This window comes from Pelophylax lessonae (genome assembly GCF_965119305.1).
Source record: "Pelophylax lessonae genome assembly, chromosome: 1".
Taxonomy (NCBI): domain Eukaryota; kingdom Metazoa; phylum Chordata; class Amphibia; order Anura; family Ranidae; genus Pelophylax; species Pelophylax lessonae.
This window is the reverse complement of record NC_138768.1, coordinates 357,260,180-357,281,330: the sequence shown is the minus strand read 5'-3', so window position 1 is coordinate 357,281,330 and position 21,151 is coordinate 357,260,180. Positions and strand designations below refer to the sequence as shown.

General features: G+C 40.5%; 1 protein-coding gene across 3 annotated transcripts in view; it reads left to right on the top strand.

Annotated features, from left to right (window-relative positions):
• The window catches only part of LOC309561965 (transducin-like enhancer protein 4), a 200,143-nt gene that overhangs the window by 118,082 nt on the left and 60,910 nt on the right, over positions 1 to 21,151 (top strand). For all 3 annotated transcript variants that reach the window (XM_082266057.1, XM_082266056.1, XM_082266055.1), the window contains 4 exons: positions 11,003 to 11,122; positions 17,268 to 17,321; positions 17,450 to 17,602; positions 19,480 to 19,609. In XM_082266057.1, coding sequence (XP_082122183.1) covers positions 11,003 to 11,122; positions 17,268 to 17,321; positions 17,450 to 17,602; positions 19,480 to 19,609 — 457 coding nt within the window. The remainder of the gene's footprint in view (positions 1 to 11,002; positions 11,123 to 17,267; positions 17,322 to 17,449; positions 17,603 to 19,479; positions 19,610 to 21,151) is intronic.

Sequence of the window (21,151 nt, the reverse complement as noted above, 5' to 3'; positions counted from 1 at the left end):
ATAGTATGCAAGTCTTTGGTCACAAATACAAGCAAAAATATTCTGGGTTATTTTTCACTGCTTCTCTAGAATACATTAAATGTATTAAAGTGATTATAAAGACAAAATTGTTAGGTCATAGATACCTGCTCTGTGCCCTGGTTTTACACAGAGCAGCCCTGATCCTCCTTCTCCGGTCCCCCACCAGCTTTCCAAGTGCTGGAGATTGCCTAGGCGATCCACGTAGAGGTGGGTGTGGGTATTGGCACTAGGTACCCACTGCCCCCAAAAATTATAATGTTACAAATGTGGTGATGGGGTGGAGGACATAAAGCAGAATTTCTCCTTTTATGTTGAAGATCCTCTTTGTTTTCCAGTAGTGGAGTTAACTACAGTGTGTTAGGCTGCAAAGGTTTTTTTTTTTTTTTTTATGCTTTTTTAAGCATTTTTTTTTCCAGAATGAAAAGCTAGTTACTATGGAAAAGAATGAAGTCAAATAAGTGACTTGAAGCTCAAAAGCTGCTCTGGTAGTTTTTTGACCTTCAAGTGACACTACGCTAGGGTGTGAACAGGCACAGCTGAAAACTTTGAGATTTTGGATGTTCAGTGTTTTGGAACTTTGAGTTATGAGGCACTCTGCTGTAAATGGTACCTTAGTGCAAAGGATAAAATAGTTGCCAGATACTCTGTTCACATTGGTTTTCAATCCCATTAGCCTCTCTGAAAACTGCCAGTACCAGACTTACATTTACACTTCACATTTATTTTCCTTTCTCTTTTGGAAACTACTCAAGATGGGTGTTGACACCAGGTCATTAAATTATTGGCCATTTCATGACTAAAAACTGTTGAATAAAATGAAGGTCTAGAAGTAGTTCTTTGTACAGTATGTTCCGTTCATTCCTTGAGTCTCACTACAAACGATGGACATATATTGCCTTGTTTGTCATCTTCAGGGAAAGCTCTGCCTGTTTATCGCTGACCTTAGATAAGTCTCTAGTTCAATGGATTCCTCTTGGTGGTTTTTTTTTTTTTTTTAAATGTTATGCTTTTAATCGCGTCTCCATGGATGTGACCCTTGTCTGTGTGTTTTATATTCTATACAGTCCTTTTCTTTATTTTGTATTACAATTTCTAAGGACTTATTTTTTTTATAAGTACAGTGGTTAAATGTACTTATTCAGCCTGATCTCTTTACATTAAACTTAATAGCCCTCTTAATGTGGAAGTGCAGCTTGCATTGAAATTTCAAGTATTGATATTGCTGTCCCGCTGGCTCAGGCAAAATGTAATCTGTTCTCTCGGGCTTTTCCAGCATGAGGGCTGTGTTAACCATATAATGGCGTAGTGTTTTAAGATCTTGTCACTTAATTGAATTAAAACTTGCAGTCCTAATTTATGGAAAATTAATTTTCCATTCCTTTAAAAAGGAAGTGGTTCTAAGCTTATCCTGTCCATAAATAGTTCTAAAATCTGTCCACCTTCCAAACCAGCCCCAGATGTCACCATGGTATTTGCTCCGAACTTGTATGGTGTTTTTTTTTTTTTTTTTCTTCATACGCAAAATATAAGAATTATTTCATCTTCTTACTGAAAATAAAATACATGGTCGCATAGACTTTAAAACATGATTCACTTAAAATTCTGGACATCACAAGCTAAACCTGGAAAATCTAAGAGTGGACACCATCGTGTGTAAGGGTCAGCTGTCAGCAAGTGCAGCAGTCTTTGTCAGCCTGTTTGCAGGGGAGCTGAATTTTGGACTGGTACACAAGACATATGTGTGGATCTGAATACAGCCAGCCACCCACAATATCTCATCTAATGTCTCGTACACACGCAACGATTGTTGGCCGTGAATTTTCGGCCAACGTCCTATCGGCCGATTGTCGGCTTGTTTAGTATGATGCTTCCGACAACCGACTGCGACTTTTCGGCCGAACAAAATCTGGTGTGCATGCTATAAAATTTTTGTTGGCCGTCAACAGAACGGCTGATTGTTCATCAGTCAGTACAGATTTCGGCAGACAAAAATGTGATGAGCAAGACTGGGCATGCTCAGAGAAGAAAAAACACATGAAAAGTTAACCAGAACATGACCTCACTTCTGAAGTTGGTTTTTGTTGGCCGATAAAATTTGTGTGCAGTCTAGAGCACATTTCAACCAACACAACAACACTGGACAAAAGACGGCCGATCGGTCGGCCAACAATCTGTGCGTGTGTACGAGGCATTAGTGTTGGGTTTCAAATAAGTGCTTTTATTGCTAGCCCCCACAATATCTCATCTTATAGCGTTATATGTTTCAAACAAGTGCTTTTATTGAAATATCACGTGCACTCAATTAAAAAAAAAAAAAATTGGGCAGTACTTTTAAAGCCAGCAATTACTCTGTGCATTGAAAACCCCAATACTCCCAGGTTCACCCTGGCTCACCATGTCTGACATCTGCCCCTCAACGCGTTTAATCACAGGGACTTTCTCAGGTAGCCTTAAATGCGGCTACGTGAGCTAGGAAAGATCCATTCCGATTAATTGCTATGAATTAAATGGATTTCATCTCATTAAATACGATTGATAGCCCTTTGTTTTTAAAAGCAAAATAGAGCAACTCATAGTAGCCTAACAAATATTAATTTGTCCGATTTACAATGAAGTCAATTTTCTGAATGAGCTTATTTGTGTTGGGTTTTAATCTATAAAGAATTCACAGGAAACATTGAAGATAAAATATTTTGGATATATTGTACCGACATCTTTGTTTTCTTCCAATTCAAGTTGTAAAGCTACAGGTTGGTTCAACAATATAGCATTTCTTATCGCCTACTGTCATATTAACCTGTGCGATATGAAGTGTTTTGTTTATAAACTTGGCAGCTTGGTGCTATATTGAGCACCATTTTGTGTGTCTTTCTGTTCTCCTGGAAATGTGTTTTATTCCCTGTTACCTGAATCTATGGCTTTCTGCTGTTCTCTGGAGAAAAAACATTTGTTAATCCAATGTGCCGTGCATACCAATTAGTCTTGAGCTATGATTATGCTGTCTGAATGGCACCAAGCATCTTCTATTTCCCTTACCTTCGCACTATGCCGCTTATTTGGAGATTGGGAACTGACGTTCTCTGAGATCTATTTCTCCTTTTGATTCATAAGTGTCCCCAGGCTCATTCTGACATATTATTTTTCTAGCTGCTCAAATCTTTTTTTGGAACTTGTGTGGAAGCTTTATCTCTAACTCTTCATTGAATAATATAACTTGTGCCACACTTCCTGCCCACAACAGCCAAGTTCAAAAGCAGGAATAACTTACCCCAGAGATGTTATATTGTAGATTAAGAGAGCCTTTAAACTTTTTTGCATCTGGTCTAGGGAGGCTAAACACTGGTTTAGAGACACAACAAATATTTCAGAATCTGCAGGCAATACACAAAATAGTGAGTAATAATGATATAAATTAAAGGTTCCCATACCAGTGTCTTTTAGTTATTGCGCTCTTTAGAAGCAAATGTTTCTTAAGGAGTGGGACTTAAAAGAAGCACCAGAAGCAGATATCCAGCAATATCTTGCGTTTTATAGTCTTTGTTCAACAGTTCTATCCAGTAAGAACTTCTGCTACTGTCCACTAAGTACTTGTTTAGCAACCTATCTTTACCTGTGTGTTTTGTATTCTTTAGTGCAGGCACATTGGGACAATTAAAGTAAATAAAAGAAATGCAAAGTTGTATATATTAGTCTGCACACCACCACTATTTTGGGACCAGGTCAAGCCCCATTCTGACATGTTTTCACAGAAGCAAGGCTTAATCTTAAAGCTTAATTCCAGGGTTCTGCACATTTTATCTTTTTTAGATCTATTCCTCTGAGACTATAAAAACATTAATGCATTTTAAATCCATATGTCTTACTTTTAGGGATGCACCGATACCATTTTTTTTTTTTTCCAACTACTCCCTGATACCAATTACCGATTGTGACGGTACTCACTGTCACTGGGAGTGAAAGGCAGATACTTAATGGACACTGGGAATATGGTTTGGATTGCTTCAAGTGGGACAGTAATATTTTTTAGCCATGTATCTCGAGAAATATGTGAGGATTGTTCCTGTTTGATTCTGAACATTTTCATTGAAAGAGCTAATCACATTGGCTTCTGTTCATGTCCTTCAATGTCAGATACAGGCTCTCCCTATTGTTTGTGTATTGAGGTAATGTGTATTGTATTTCAGGAGCTCGAGGACGGCCGTCTGCTAGTTAATTGGCTCAGGTTGAATGAATCATTGTCATCTGTTAGTTGCTGAGTGGAAATAGTATACGGTTTGTGTTGGTTGTTCTTTAGATATGTTATATTTCTGTATACAATTTCATCTGCATATGATAATGTAATCAGGCAACCCCTGACCTATGTGTGGTAAAATGATCAGGAGGGATGTGCTAATGTGTGTATAAATTGAGTTGTGAAACTGTTCAATAAAGAAGGTTCCAAAACTTATACTATAATATGCTAAGTTGTCGGCTAGCTTTGTATGGCGGTGGTTAGAAAATCTGATATCTATGTTCACGACTGGGAGGAAGCTGTATACTGACGGGAGTCCACAAGTACAGTGTGGGTTGAGGTTCCGTTACACCGATACCTACCTTAGCCGTTTTGTTTATACTTCAGATGTTTTTTTTTTTTTTGTTTAACCTTGTTAAAGGTGTAAAGGTGTAAAAATATCAACGAACAAAGCAAATCATTTTATGTATTAATATTTTATAAAATAGAAGTGAACAAAAAACGTCAGCAGGAAAATAATAATTGGAGGAGAATATAGAGTTAAGAAGGAATTAAGGCTGTTTAGAGTAAATTAGGGGTTAAACAGGAACCTTTATTACTTTTTTTTTTTTTTTTTTTTTTTTTTTTTTTTACTTGGCAGGTTGGTTTAAACTGACTTCACCTGCACATCAAAGTTCTTCCCTTTTGATCGGTAGATGAAGAAAAACCGTAAGATACAAAAAGAAACCATGTTTCTTTTTATCTTTTGGCTGAGTGGCTAAGCAGTGTTGTTGATTAACATTACCTGGCTGCTTTTTATTTATTTTTTTTTTTGAAAGCTCCAATTGCAGGGACTTCTGTTTACACTTCAGCTGTCAATAGGTGAATCCCACTGACAGCTAGTGTGAGCACTGAACTATAGATACTCTACAAAGAAAACCGGTAACAAAATAGATATTTTAGTGCAAGGATTCTCCTCCTTTTCTTTTGGCTTATCTTCTCTGATCTTTTGGCTTACACTAGACTAGTGGGCAAATTATTTTCTGTAAATCAGGGTTGTGTGCACAGCTTTCTGTGAGGAAAGCAACTGTGGAGTTAAAACCTAGAGCAACCATTTGGCTTTTATTTGTATAGCTTCTTGTAGAACTCCAGAATCCTAGCCATTTCCTAAAGACACTTGTAGTTTTTGTTTTTTTTTCCCCCGAGGTTATGGTTTGCCATTGCTTGCTTTATGTGCTATGGCGTGGCGGTACCATTTTATCAACCTTTGACTTCTAAGGTCTGCATTGGATAAGTGCTTCTTTTACTTTTTTTTTTACTGCATGCTCTGCTATACTTAGAGTGCTGCATATATTGTTTAACAAATTGGAAGTGGTCATTTTCAGTGTGTTATTTTATCATGTTAAATGGAGCATAGAGACTTCTCTAACATGTCAGTTTCACAGTCTCTCCAGTGGAACAATTTGACATCTTTTTTAGTCCATTATGAATAATGTTCCCTGCTGAATTATGTCACCAATACTGCGCTTCATTAGACTTAAGAATTCTTTTATCAGTTCTGCAGCTTGTAGCCGAAAAGTTACAGATTGAAACTGTTAGTTTACTGTCAGCAATAGTCCCAAAGGAGCACTGAACAGAATAACGTTACACATGGGGGCTCTTTTTATAAAGCAGTGAATGTGACTTTCACCAGGCATTCTCTGGTGGGGAAAAAGTCACTGTCCTTTGAAACCTAAGGCCCTGATGGCTACACTTGCAGAAAATGTTTGCTGAATGTCAGATTCACTACTCCAGAAACAAGGATGAGCTTGAAATCAGTCCAAATGCGGAAATTAGCCATATTGGTGGGCCAATGAGCTGTGGTGGGTGGTTTAAAAGCCCCACAGCTGCATGTATGCAAAGGCTAGAGATGCTTGTGATGTCATTAACTTAATTTTGGCCACAGGGCAATATTAGGACAACAATATTTTCCTAATGTGGCTATGTTAGAACAGATCTAGTCAATTAGATCTGGTTGATTTTCGTGGTAACCAGCAGTGACAATAGGCTGTTAATCCCATGGTTTTACCACCCCCTTAAAAGCTGCAAAGACAGCTGGACAAGGTTGTACACATGCCCCAGCTATGATACTTTGCTTCGCTGCTGCAGCAAAAAAATAGAAGCATATATAAGTAATTGTGTGTGTGTGTGTGTGTATATGTATGGTATGTACTGTATGTTTGTGTATAGTTGCATAGTTTGTGAGGTTGAAAAAAAGACATCAGTCCATCCAGTTCAGTGTGTGTGCGCGCTGTTAACCATACATTGTATACCCCTGTATGTTGTGGTCTTTAAGGTGCCCATCTAATAGTTTTTTTGAAACTATCGATGCTCCCTGCTGATACGACTGCTTGTGGAAGTGAATTCCACATCCTTACTGCTCTGACAGTAAAGAACCCCTTACGTATTTTAAGGTTAAACCGTTTTTCCTCTAGTTTAGGTGAGTGGCCACGTGTCTTATTGTATTCCCTTTCTCTAAAAAGTTTGTTCCTTATGCTAGTGTGTGTGTGTGTGTGTGTGTGTGTGTATAATATATATAATTTATTGTGTGTGTGTGTGTGTGTGTGTGTATATGTATATAGTGCCATTGAACATGACCCATTTCAGTGTGTGCAGGCTTTACAGGGTTGGCGAAGTGACATAATGCCTCCCAGTTGCCAACAAAAGCCCTTTAAAAAGCAAACTTGATCTACTTTTGATGGACTAGGCTTTTTTTTTTTTTTTTTTTTTGGCGCTGTAGACTTGAGGAATGCCTGAAAATGCGGCAATCAAGCATTTTCATTTTTTATTTTTTTTTTATACAGGCATTTTTCGTCCTGTAGGAACTGGCCTCTGTCCCTAGTGCTTTCCTTCGGCTAAAACAGAAATGCCTAAAGCTTGAACGCACATGTAATTTACTAAAAATATGCATTTAAGAGGCTTGTATATATGTGCAAAATGGTTTAAAAAAATTCTGAAAAGACCGAACAATCGCTCCACTCAGGTGTGAATGCAGCTTTAATGAAAGGATGTTGGTTGAGAGATAGCGAGTTATGTAGAACTACCCCCGTGAGGGCTGCTAAATTTTAACTAGATCTTTCCCCAACTGTACAGAGGTCACCAGTCACGCAATCAACAGTCCATTCATTTAATGGTCTAGGGCAGTGATGGCGAACCTTGGCACCCCAGATGTTTTGGAACTACATTTCCCATGATGCTCAACAACAATGCAGAGTGCATGAGCATCATGGGAAATGTACTTCCAAAACACCTGGGGTGCCAAGGTTTGCCATCACTGGTCTAGAGGGTGTCTTTTTGTGGTTTATTGCTTCAAGAACTTGTAACGGAAGAGGCATTGAGGCATGAGATACTCCAAAATGGTCTGTAATATTGAGGACACTCTTCTTGTGGATATGACACAGTCTAAACCCTTACAGCTGGGGGCCATGAGGTACTCTCTTGGCATCTGGTTACACTGAACAGCTTTAGGTAACCAGGGCAGTTTTGGGGTTTTACAAGTTAGAGGGTCAATCAGGGCCTTTACTCACAAGTCTACCCAGGCAGCTGCCTCCTTCCAGATTCCTCTGGACACGGTCTATTGAGTGAAACTCTTTCCAGACCTGATCCCCTTGTAATTAAATCTTCATCCAGCTCCAGGTTAGGCACTGGTCTCTATCCCTGCCACAGCTGGGACACAGCAGAACAGCAACTCAGTCCAGGCTCTTCAGTGGCAAGCAGCCCCCTGGAAACTCTCAGAATCTGCTCAGGGCTCCAGGCTACTTACCACCTCTCAAACCCTTAGGCTTGGTTTACACGTGTTGCAGGATTGCTTTTCTGAAAGCGATATAGGTGCGGCTGACAAACATTTAGGGGGTAATAATGCCACCTACTCAGTGCCTGTTTTTTTGGGGTTTTTTTTGACTGCTAAACGGGGTTCTCAATGGAAATACTGCTCTGCAACCATGGGTCTAGTGTTTGACTTGCAGTTTCCATGTTGCCTCATTCACTTGAATGGAAGTACCACTGCCCAATACGTCGGGGCATAATTTTTGCCGTGCGGCAAAGCATTGTGCCTACAGCACGTGTACAACCCTTGCTGGTTGCCTTTGTAGTCTTAAGTGGTAATAAACCGCAGGGAAAAAAATATAAAAAAATTCCCCTGTAAGACAAATGCATAATGTGCTAGTGCGAGATGCACACTAGTACACTATGCAAGACTTGGCTTAAAACAAAATCTTCCAGGCGCATGCTTTTACTGCTGACAAGGCTTCCATCTTCATCTGGGGCTTTCTTCCACGTTTGCAGGCCCCAGCTACCTGAGTGGCCGGAGCCACGATGTCACTCCCGCGCTTGCACGTGGATGCCCTCGTTTACGGCACAAGCTCTGAAGGTCAGGCACGGTACGCCGGACCTTCAACGCGCATGCGCCGGTGTTGTAACTGGCTACATGCAGTGTAAATTTTCTTCTAAACCTTATAGGCTTTCCTGTAGGTAAAAGTTAACGTGAGTTTACAACCACTTTCAGGAGGCAGTTAAATGCGAAGTTCTCCCTTGGCATAAATAAATACACATGATTTTGCAGGAAAATAACAATCAATAGATCGTGGCTGCAATGTCAAGTTCCTTCAGCCACTGTTTAGAGTGCTCTGCCCGTACTGCCGTACAAACAGACAGTTACTGAGCTGCAGGAAGTATTAATGGATCGCAGGGGACGCTGCTTAGTTTTGATTGGTCTTTTATTAAGGTTCCTTTATGGGTATAGGCCAAGGATGCAATTACAACTCTGTAGACCATTAATGCTTTTGGTAAACCGAAAAGACAACTGCAGGAAAACAAATCCTAGCAAGTATAACAAAATATGCATACAATATACACATGCCCAAGCCATCTGTCCTTCCCAACAAATAAGCATGGACCATGTATGTGATAAGTATACTTATCAGCTACTTAACTTGGGTTTCCTGGTGATGGAATCTTCTTGCACAGAGTCCAGCACACATCTGTTTCCTCTGAAGTCTCAAAACAACTCTATCTTCCTCTGTCTCCAAAACAACTGTTGCTCCTTTGTTCCTCGCACACATGGCTTCTTCAAAGTCTTATTACCCCCCCATCCCTATTTCCTGCTACATCATATCCTGTAGCCTCACTTCCTGTGCGGAGCTTGTAAACCAGTCCAACTGGTTAATTTGCATTTCAAAAGGGGGAGCCTTAACTTCCAAACGCAACACCTGTAAATAAAATCTAACTAGTCACATATTAAAACTATAAAAATAAAAGCCATAGTAACACAGACTTGTAGTTTATTCATGCACAGATCAGGGTAAATAAATGATGCAGCTGTGCGAATGGAGACCTGCACAATGTGAGAGCAGCTGCAAGGAGAATAATCCCTTCCTGGGGGGGTGGGGCTCTTGTGGTCAGGGGGTAGAGATAACTTGTTTGCGTTAATGTTGCACCCTAAATACGGGTGTAGTATGTTGGTTAAGGTGAACCTATCCATTAAACTGCGGCTCAATGACCTATTTTTATTGCCCCTCCTCTGACCACAAGTGTAAAGATCCCTTAGTGAGTGGCATGAGCTGAACTGTGCCATTACCCAGTTTGTACTGGCTTTTCAGTATTTTTTTTGTGTAAATGTTAAACATTAAATGTGCTTGTAATAACAAGGACCTTAAAATGATCACGCCTTTTTTTATTGTAGTGTATTCTCCTCTAAAATATGTAATTGTTCTTTTGTTCTTGTATGATGTTGTGCTTTGTAAACACACCAACTGTCAATAGATTTTACAGTGTCATTTTGGCAGCGTGAATCAAGTTATTGAGCAGTGAATGCAGAATTGTAAACTTGACCTCAGATGTCTGTCTTGGGTTTGTGTGCATTCATGAACGAGCAGTATTTAAAAAAAAAAAAAAAATTAGTGTTGTTTTTTTATTTTTTTATTTTTTTCTGGAGTGGAGAGTGATTCGAACATCTGTCAGGTATTTTACCACTGTCTGTGTCTGCGCAAGGGAGATTCACCCCCTCTTTTTACTGATAAAGTAAAAAAAGCCCACATTTTGAGCAGTCCCCAGAACAGTCATGGAAGGAAACAGGGACACTAGCTCGCTTGACCCTGGTGATAGCCAGGGATTCCCTCATTTTGTAGGAATTCCCTCTGCTTCCTGTTTTGGTTGTGGAACGTTAAGTGAAATCCCCCCCAGTGTCTCACACGTGGCAAAAAAAAACCCTCTATCCAAAATGGGTATGGGTAAGGAAACCTTATGCCCTTAACTCTAGTTTTACTTTTTTTCTTTTTACCTGTAAAGTCGAACTATAAGCACAATTTGTTTTTAAGGGAGGGTTATAACCCCTGTCAATTTTTTTTTTTCCCTTCCTTTGTCCCATTGGGGAGATTTCCCTTCACTTCCTGTCCCAAAGCCAAACAGAAAGTGAGAGGGAATCCCTGCAAATTAAGGGAATTCCTTGGGAACCCCAGGTCACCATAACTAGTGTCCCCATTGGAAGATGTCACTATTGTAAGCATTGGAAGTATGTCTCTATTACTTTTCTGGGGACAACCCAAAATTTGGGATTTCCTTTCACCTTTAAAGATAATGGTAATCAGGACAAATAGAGAGGGTGAAACTTTGTAATGGGGGACACAGACAGCAATACAAACTGAAAGATGATCTAACCCCTCTCCATTCTGTATAAGACTAAAAAAAAAAAGCCTTTAGTTAAACTTACGTTTTGGCACACTTTTTACCTTCCAGAGCTCCTCTGTGTCACCGTCTGCAAGTTTCAGAGCAGCAGAGAAGCACAGAAATTCTGCAGACTATTCTTCAGACAGCAAAAAGCAGAAGACTGAAGAAAAAGATATAGCCGCCCGTTACGTAAGTACAAGAAGATATTTGATGCCGTATTCATGGCAACAGAAGTACAAAGTAAAGTAACCTCACACCTATTACAGTAATCCTGTGTTATATTTGTGTATTTGTTTCCTTTGTGTACTATATTTAAGGATCCTGGTTGAACGTGACTGGTGACCATACATCTTATCACTGAGAAGCAAATATGCTTTAAGGATCATAAAGAAGCATAAATATTTCCTAAGGGTGTATTTGGTTAGACTAGATGTAGTCAGGTGTTTGTTTAGTGAGATGTTAGTAAAGTTCATGTGGGTTATCCGTTTACTTTGTCATCAATATGTTGTGTGGAACATTTGTTACCTCGAATGCTTTTTTTTATTAAACTGCAGGATTTCTTTACATCAGTTCATCTGCAAAAATATCCTGTTTAGTAACCAATTCAAACTTGTATAATGAAACAAATGCAAGTGTTCATTTCATGTTACTCTTCACTTCATTGACATGAATGCAAATGTTGCTTCAAGCACCAGAGAGAGTGTTCAAGTGAACCTTTCATAGACCTGGGTAAGGGTTAATTAATGCACTTGGAGGAAAAAGGGCATTTATATGCCACAGCTTTCTGTGCCCGGGACGCCGCAGCTGCCGTGTACAGCTTGCCATACGAGTGGCTGTATGCGACCACACTCTTGTAAACCCCTATGCTTTATTGAACTGGCATTTTCCTCCACATGCACAGTGCTAAATACTACTGTTTGTCAAGAGTAATGCCACATTTTTATTTTATTTATATCAGGTACTTCTATAGTGCTATCAATGTACGCAGCGCTTTACATTATTAATGTGCATTCACATCAGTACCTGTCCTCAGGGAGCTTACACTCGAAGGTACCCAACTCACATTCATACATACACATACTAGGGCTGCCATTCACTTGTATGGCAGGCTTTATTCTGCACGTGTGGCTCTCTGGGCACAGGAAAGCGTCTGGAAATTTTACTTTAGGCTTTAAAGGAGTTGCAAAGGCAAAGGGTTTTTTTTCTAGCATTAATATAAAAAGCCTTCAGTGTAGCAGCCTCCCTAGCACCCCTTAATAATTAAGCCCCATTTGCTTTCAGCGATGTCCACGAGTCCCTCAGCCGTCTGGGACTCTCCCTTTGGATTGGCTAAGACACAGCAGCAGCACCATTGGCTCCTGCTGCTGTCAAAGTCAGTTAGCCAATCGGGAGAGATGGGGTGGTGCCAAACGGCAGCTCCATGTCTGAATGGACACACAGGGCTGCAGCTCGGCTCGGGTGCCCCCATAGCAAGTTGCTTGCTGTGGGGGCACTCGACAGGAGGGAGGGGCCATGAGCAGCGAAGAGGGACCCAAGAAGAGCAGGGTTCATGCTGCCCTGTGCAAAACCACTGTATAGAGCAGGTAAGTATAGCACAGGGCCGACCCGAGGCGGGTGCCCGAGGTGCGGTGCACCCAGGCGCTTAAAAATGTTAAAAAGGGGGGGGCGCCGGCGCGCCGGCCGAAGCTGCCATTGATTCCACTGTCTCCTCCGGATACTGTGCAGAGCCAAGCCAGTCAGCCAGACTACTAGTAAATCCTTCCTTTCCATTCCAATCCCCAGCACAGCGCTTACTTACTGACCAGCCCGGAAGCGGCGCAGCCTCTGCTTTCTTTCTTCCTCCGGCTGTATTGTATCTCTGGTTGCTAGAACCGCTTAGCGTCTAGCAACCAGTGACGTCGGACCTTTTTCCACGCCCACCTTATGTCATCACTAGGCTCCCTGCTGCTCTTTATGTGGCTCGGAGTCTCCGCCTTCTCTGTCCCTCAGACCGGAAGTACATGGAAGCTCCTCTGAGGTGTGTAGAGCGCAGCATGTTCCATCTATGCAGGATTGGTAAAGCGGGAGGTGAAGGTATGTAATAGAATGTGGCTTCCACAGAGACAGTTTACCTGTACATGGCGCGCTGACAGTGCTCAATGTTTCTTTCTGCTATAAGATGGTTGATTCATAGAGTGAAATCTGGAGGGAGATGACATGTGCAGGCTCTGCCAATCACATCACTGATTACTGTGTTCAATGTGCATGACATGTAAGTCTCATGCACACACAATGTATTGTAAACTCTCTTAGAAGCCTTTCATCCTTCCAGAAAAAGCGCCTGACATTGTAACGTGGTTACAGGCATCAAGCTCTTGGGCGATAATTCATTATAATGGCCAGAATGCCATTTTATTCTGACCATTTAAGTGGATTAAAGCTCAAGTGCTATATGTACCTAGTGTAAATGTCAAGCTTTTTCTTTCTGCCAAAACTGGCAGTGATTTTTTTTTTTTATCTGCCACTAATAAACTCTAAAAACCTATGTGTGTATGGACACAGGCGAACATGCAGGAGCCTTTAGAGGCAGAGGGAAAAAATGCCATACATTTTAGTCTATGAATAGAGTGCAGCATTTCAGGGACATGAAGGGTACAGCACTTCCCTCATATGGGCATGTAGGGTAATTTACTGATTTTGGTGGAGATGAGTTCTGAATTCAGACATATTATACAATAGAGTGCTGCATCTCACTGCAATTTATATAGAAGGCTTTGCTCAGGGGTCTGCAGTATGTAATGACTAGCACAACAATAATCCAATGAAGTAGTCTGCAGCATGTGATGGCGTCTGGTGTTTTTTTTTTTTCTTCTGAATGCATGTAAATACACCAGCTCTATGGGAAATCTTGGTCAGCTTGACATGGCACTGCTACCGAACCATAAGTGACAGGGAAACCAAACTTGGGGAGCACGTTAAGGGGACCCTGGACTACGGCATGGTACATTACCTAGGCAAGCTGGCCAACCCCAAAATTGGATATTTGGTAGTTGTGGGTATTCCCCAAGTTTGGTGTCCCTGTCACTTGTGGTTCGGAAATAGTGTCGTGTCAAGCTGACCGAGATTTCCTATAGATGCCAATGTTAAAAACCAGGAGTCATGACACTGGTAGGCTGCATTTGGTGGGCACTGGTAATCTGCATTTGGTGGACACTGGTAGGCTGCATTTGGTGGACACTGGTAGGCTGCATTTGGTGGACACTGGTAGGCTGCATTTGGTGGGCACTGGTAGGCTGCATTTGGTGGACACTGGTAGGCTGCATTTGGTGGACACTGGTAGGCTGCATTTGGTGGGCACTGGTAGGCTGCATTTGGTGGACACTGGTAGGCTGCATTTGGTGGACACTGGTAGGCTGCATTTGGTGGACACTGGTAGGCTGCATTTGGTGGGCACTGGTAGGCTGCATTTGGTGGGCACTGGTAGGCTGCATTGATCACTTGTATCATATCCGCAGTCTCTGACCATCTCCTGTCTGGGGGCTCTGTCTAACAGACTCTCTAACAGATGCCCTCTCTGTCTCCATTAGAGAGACCCCCCCTCCAGTTCCCATTAGAGTACTTTGCTTCTCTTACTGTAATTTGTTTATTGTTAATAGATCGTGGGAGGGTCCAGGGGTAAGGAAGACTTCTTAGAGGAGCATCTCTGTGTTTGAGCCATTGCCATAGAAACATTTGTAAAGGGGAGGAGTTGGTAAGATGACCACGCCCATGTGGGGGCGCCAGAAAAATTTCTGCACCCAGGCGCCTGTGACCCTAGGATCGGCCCTGGTATAGCATGTTTGTTATTAAAAAAACACAACACTTTACAATTACTTTCACAATGCAGTCCATGTGCATGAACCCTAATTTAGATGGAGCATATGCTGTCACAAAATTCATAGTGTAAAAAAGGCAAAATGGTTGGATCCAGGCATATGTTAAAGCACTAAATATTAATGGCTAATAATGGCAAGAAATACTATAAAAGGTTTATCGACGGGGTAGACGATTTGTCTGAGGATCAGAAAGCTTTTCTCGCCCCCTCCCCTGTTGGACCAAATTGGGACACTCTTGTTTTTTTTCTGTCTTCCTCTGGGGTCAACTGCAGGTTCAGTGTTCTGAGGATGCAATATTTTTTCCCTTATTTATTCATTTTTGTCTTTTAGCAGAAATGTCATCTTTTTTAATCCAGTCATGTAAATTTCCAGAAATCTAGACAGCTGACGTCTATGCAAATCACTAGTTTTCCAGAAAAGATTTGAGGGCCCCCTCCCCAACACACAAGCCCATCTCCTTCTAAAGTTGCTTCAATGGCCAGTAGGCTCAAACGGTAGAGTTAGGACCCCAGAAAAAAAATAAAAATATTGGGTTTTGCATACAACCTCAGTTGTCTTTGTCTCTCATCTGCTGATCATTTTGACATGAAGGTAACTTTCGCCTATGCATCTCTTTCTGTCATGTGTTTAGCTGTATTGCTCGGGTTTGTAGGAGGTTTAATTAAACTCCTGGGATAGTAAGCCTGTAGCCACAGGTGCTGGAAGCGCTTCCAAGTCTTCAGCCTATGTATTTTATGCCCTCTACTCCTACAGTATGTAATTATACTTGACTGTTATTCGTATGTTAGCAATGCTTCAAGTGTAGAAAGTCTGTTGGTCTAGCTGTGAGCAGTCCAGTTTTTCAAATACCTGCAGAGCATGCTTAGGCTGGCCATACACTATACAATTTTCTTGTTCAACTTTCCTTTAGATTTACCAAAACCATGTAATATAGGGTCAAACCTAAACACTTTCAATTTGTATGCAGTCAGGCAGGCCCTTGCACTACGTAGTTTAAGGTAAATCCAAAGGAAATTGAATAAGAAAATTGTATAGTGTATGGCCAGCCTTAAACTGTTGTGACACCCAGTGGATGTGCAGCAATGTTCATGCTTATATATATATATATATATATATATATATATATATATATATATATATATATATATATATATATATATACCCCTAAAGGGTAACTCTACATTGGTAGGGGAAAAAATGGCAAAAAAAATAGTGTATACAATTGCGACGCAAATTATATTGTATATGAATGTTCTTAAAAATGACCTTTCCTTTTCAATTTTCAGTAAAATGCAATGCAATATGGCTACCTGGAGGCATTCTGTAAACAAAGTGTACAGATCGCCTTCCCAGAAATGTGCTATCCTGTGCGATTCACTGATTTTCCCAGAAGTCTGCACTAAGATACAAGTCAGATTTTTGGCATCTCCTGCAACAAAAATGTCATTTTTGGTGAGTTACTCCCAATAGGAAATCACATCTAAAGGGATGCAAACCCTCCACTTTCCTCATTAGAGCCCTACAGGTGCAGCAGCTGATTGATAATTAAAAAAAACACTTCCATACAGATTCACTTTGCGCATGGACACAGACAAACAAACCGCTATTTCTTCAGAACCACGAAAAGTAGGACTCTGCAACAAAGTTTGGTAAACTCCCTGCAATGTACATGGATCATCCAGAGGGGATTGCTTTTTTCCTGAACAAAAGTCAAGTTACTCTTTAAGTTTTGGCCAGCCATTAAGCAGTCAAACAGAGAATTGAGACTGTCAAATATTGCCCCAATTGTCATTCGAACCTAAAATTATCAGCAGTTTGCAGCATATGGGCATCTACATACAGCCTGTTGTGCTTTTGTACAACCGGCAGGCAACCAGTGCTTCTTTTGCCATATGCATAACTATGCACATAAATGATGGCTTTCCACACATTTCTATTGTCTTCTCTCACAGTGAATAACAGAGGAGACATGATAATCACTGCCCAGCTATTGATCACCTTGGACAGCGAGTCAGTGTTTTATCCAAACACTGGAGTTGATTTATTTAAACTGGAGAGTGCAAAATCTGGTGCAGCTCTGTACAGAAAACAATCCGCTTCCAGTTTTTTTTTTTTTTTCAAAGCTCAATTGAACAAGCTGAAGTTAGCTGATTGGCAATCATGGACAGCTGCAGCAGATTTTGCACTCCCCAGTTTTAGTAAATCAACCCCACTATTTTGATATTCAACACCATCTCGGTTTCTTTCTTAACAAACCTGAAGGGCTCCAGAGCACTTTGCGTTACTAAAATGGGATTACAATGAGAATCCAAAAATACCGAATTGACCCTGGTCATATAAAATAGTATGCCTTGAGAGATTTTTGGTTACATTTTTCTGTCTAGAGTCTAGTACAGTTGCTAAACGCTTGCATAAACTTTGACTGGCCTCCCCCTTTGTTACTGTGCAGTCTTATAAGCAGTGCTTTCTTCTCTATGCAGGACAGTGATGGTGAAAAGAGTGATGACAACCTGGTGGTGGATGTTTCCAATGAGGTGTGTATCTGCTTCAGTTTTGTCAGTGTATATTTCAGAGTTCATAGCCATTCTTGCGCATAGAGCCTTACACAGACCTTGAATTCCTTTACATAGCAGTGTACTTAAAAGCATTTTTTTTATTGCAGGACCCCTCCTCTCCCAGAGGGAGCCCAGCACATTCTCCCAGGGAAAATGGTTTGGACAAGGCTCGACTTTTAAAGAAAGACCCTCCAATAAGTCCAGCATCCATTGCATCCTCAAGCAGTACTCCCTCATCAAAGTCCAAAGAACTTAGCCTGGTAAGCCAAGATATATGTAAAGCCTGCCTGTCGGATGTAATGTAAGGCTTGGTTGAAATGTTGGCATCGTGGTAACACCTGGTACCACAAGCTACTTGCTATTAGTGCGGCGCCGTGGATTCAGATTAGCACCCCTTGCCGATTGAGGTGTGCTTCAGTGCAACACACGGCAAAGCATTAACATTGGTTGAACTTTGGCGCACTGTCAAAAAAGGTGCAGGTGCATTTTCTGAGCCATTGAGGTGCATTGCCAGCAATTTAGGGGCCTTTTAACACATGGAAAACTGCATGTGTGGTAACGCAAAACACTTCATTGGTAGGGCGTGAACCTAGTCTTAGGATTTGTATCTCTGATACAAATGCCAATTCAAGAAAATATTTTCTTGCTTTGGCATATATTGTTTCTCAGGAATTTAAATGATTAACATGTTGTGTTTTTTTTTTTCTGTAAAGTAGTTGTAAACCTTTAGACATGAACTATGAACAAAGCCTATCTCTATAGTATGTGCTTGTCTCAATTAAGAGCACCAAGTGCCCTTTCTTTCTGCTGCTTTGTTTCTCTATCTGCATGAATCACTTTTGACAATTTTTCGCTCCCTCACTGAGCTCTGCATAGTGTAACTTCAGCGCTCTGCCCCATTTTTTCTGAACTCTGACAAGTTTATAAATTCAGCACTTTGAATGGATGTAGAGAAGAGAGGTCTGCAGACAGGCAAATACAACTCCTTTTTGGAGGGTTTGGTGGATCTGTGTATCACCAGAGGATAGTCCCTTCACTGGGTATATGTAAGGGTTTACAACCACTTAACCGAAGTTAAATTGTATAGAATACATATACTTTGCTTCCTTTCGGTCTGTCACCTGTACCATTAAACATGTTTTATCATCATCCATTTGACAAGTGCAAAAGAGAACCTGTTAATCCTACCAGAAATACAATTCAGTCTTGTGATAGCTCAGTGAACTACAGCACACCTCCCCTTGTGTTAGGCAGAAGGTGTTCCCTAGTTTGAACCTACTTCTATCCTGGGGTGACAACATTGCTTCCTCCATAGATGGTGAGTGAGTGTTGTCACCATAAGGCAGAATGCATTTTACTGGTAAGGTCAGCAAGTGAATATAAGGTAAAGCTAGTCACAACAAAAAAAATAAAATAAATAATGCAGCCAGTCACTTCATCCGTGGACTGGTAAGCTACAGTATATTACATTGTTCTTGGATTTTAAAACACTTCAGGGGGTGGAAAAAGTTATATTTGCAAAGTGGGTAATTTTAAATTAAGATTTGCAAATATAGGCTGTTTTTACAGCGTTTTGCATATTTTCATTTATTAAGAGTATATAAGCTCTAATAATTTGTTTGTAATTGGGTAAGTGAAATTTGTTTATATAACAGAAAATGTCCTTCAATAAATGGAATATTGAAACCTGGTATCTAGGTTATTCTTAAACATTGTAGTAAGATGTGTTCCACTGCACAGCTTATTACTTACAGGCGTGTTTCCATTCATGCTGCTCTGGTTACACAGGTCTGCTGTACACTCCTATGCTATGAATAGGTACTTGAAAGATATGACTGTGAAAGCACATATGTTATGACTCTTCCATTAGGGATGTTGACTTTAGCAGGGTGAGTATTTGAGGTTTGCTGTAGAGTAAACCTGAGTCAATAAGTTGTTTACTTTTGGGAGGATTCAAGTCATTTAGCGTGTTGTATCCTTTCGTACAGCTAGAGATTCATTTTGCTGGTGACTGTGTGGAGCTGATGTAACTCTTACATGTTTTTATTATGCAAAGACAAGCATGTTTGCAGACAGGAATTTGGAATGATTGATCTCTTTTCTCCTTTTATTTCCCCTTTCATTTACCTCCTGGAAGAATGAGAAATCCACAACTCCAGTTTCCAAATCGAACACGCCTACTCCACGAACTGATGCGCCCACACCTGGCAGCAATTCGACTGGATTGCGGCCTGTTCCTGGCAAGCCACCAGGTGTCGATCCATTAAGTAAGATGCATCCCATTTAACTAGGCTTTATCAAAATGTTCTTTACTGTGTTGATGTTGAGTTAAGGTCACAAAAGTATAACTGATAAAGCGGTCTCCAAAATATGGGATTCCTAGAATGCATATTCAACCTAAAAGTGACTCTAATATAGATGGTTATCTGATTTGTTTATAGTATGTACTCTTGGCACAGTAAAAGTTGTGCATGCAAAACTTTCGCTGAATGGTTTTCAAGGTGTAGGAAATTTTTTTTACAAAATTTTAAAAGTGCATGACCAATGAGGGACATATATACCTCCTAGACTGGCATATTTCTGTGGTTAGTATGGCCTAGATGTTTCTGATAAGTCAAGGACAGGAAGACTGTACACATCAAGGACATTTTGCATGTAATTTCACATGGAGTGATTACTAAGCTGGAGATGGCCACGCAGCTAGCGTTTTCAAAAGGCGGCCAGCAATTGCAACCTATATATTTCTCACTTGTAGATTTCATTTCATTTTGCTTACAGAATCTGTGTTTCATATGCTTTGTAACCAACAAGCGTTTTACATCTCATGGGAAGAGTATATGAGTATTCTTGCTGCAGTTCCTGGCCCCCACCTCTCCTGCTGCACGGCCTGTTATGTAAAATAAAATAGACAGGCTTGTCGGACCTTTTTAAAATAGTCGCAACAGGTTGGTGGAGCTTGGATCTCAGTTGCAAAGTAATGTGGCCAGAAACCTATACAGCTTTGGAAAACTGGTGTGTGACTATTATGCCAGCTTTACTTACATGACTGATATGTCAATTTTGAGAGCAAGAAGTCTTTAAAATCCAAATTAATATTATGATAGGAAAAAATGAAAAAGGTGTAATGAAGTATAGAAGTAAATATCATTTTCTTTTTTTTTTTTTTCTTTAAAGAAGTCTGTCTAGGGTTTAAAAAAACATAATATTCTGAACTAAATGTATAGTAAGGGAAAAAAGTATTTGATCCCCTGCTGATTCTTTTACATTTTCCCACTGACAAAGAAATGCTCAGGCTATATTTTTAATAGTAGGTTTTTTTTTTTAACAGTGAGACAGAATAACAAAAATATCTAGAAAAAAAACATTTCAAAAAAGTTCTAAATTGAATTGCATTTTGTTGAGTGAAATAAGTATTTGATCCCCTATCAATCAGCAAGATTTCTGGCTTCCAGGTGTCTTCTATACTGGTAACGAGCTGAGATTAGAAGCACTCTCTTAAAGGGAGTGCTCCTAGTCTCAACTTGTGACCTGTATAAAAGACACCTGCCCACAGAAGCAATGAATCAGATTCCAATTTCTCCACCATGGCCAAGACCAAAGAACTGTTCAAGGATGTTGGGGACAAGATTGTAGACCTACACAAGGCTGGAATGGGCTACAAGACCATGGGTCATGGATGGGTATTCCTGCTTGACAATGACCCAAAACACACGGCCAAGGCAACAAGGTGTAGCTTAAGAAGAAGCACATAAGGTCTTGGAGTGGCCTAGCCAGTCTCCAGACCTAAAAAATATGTGGAGGGAGCTGAA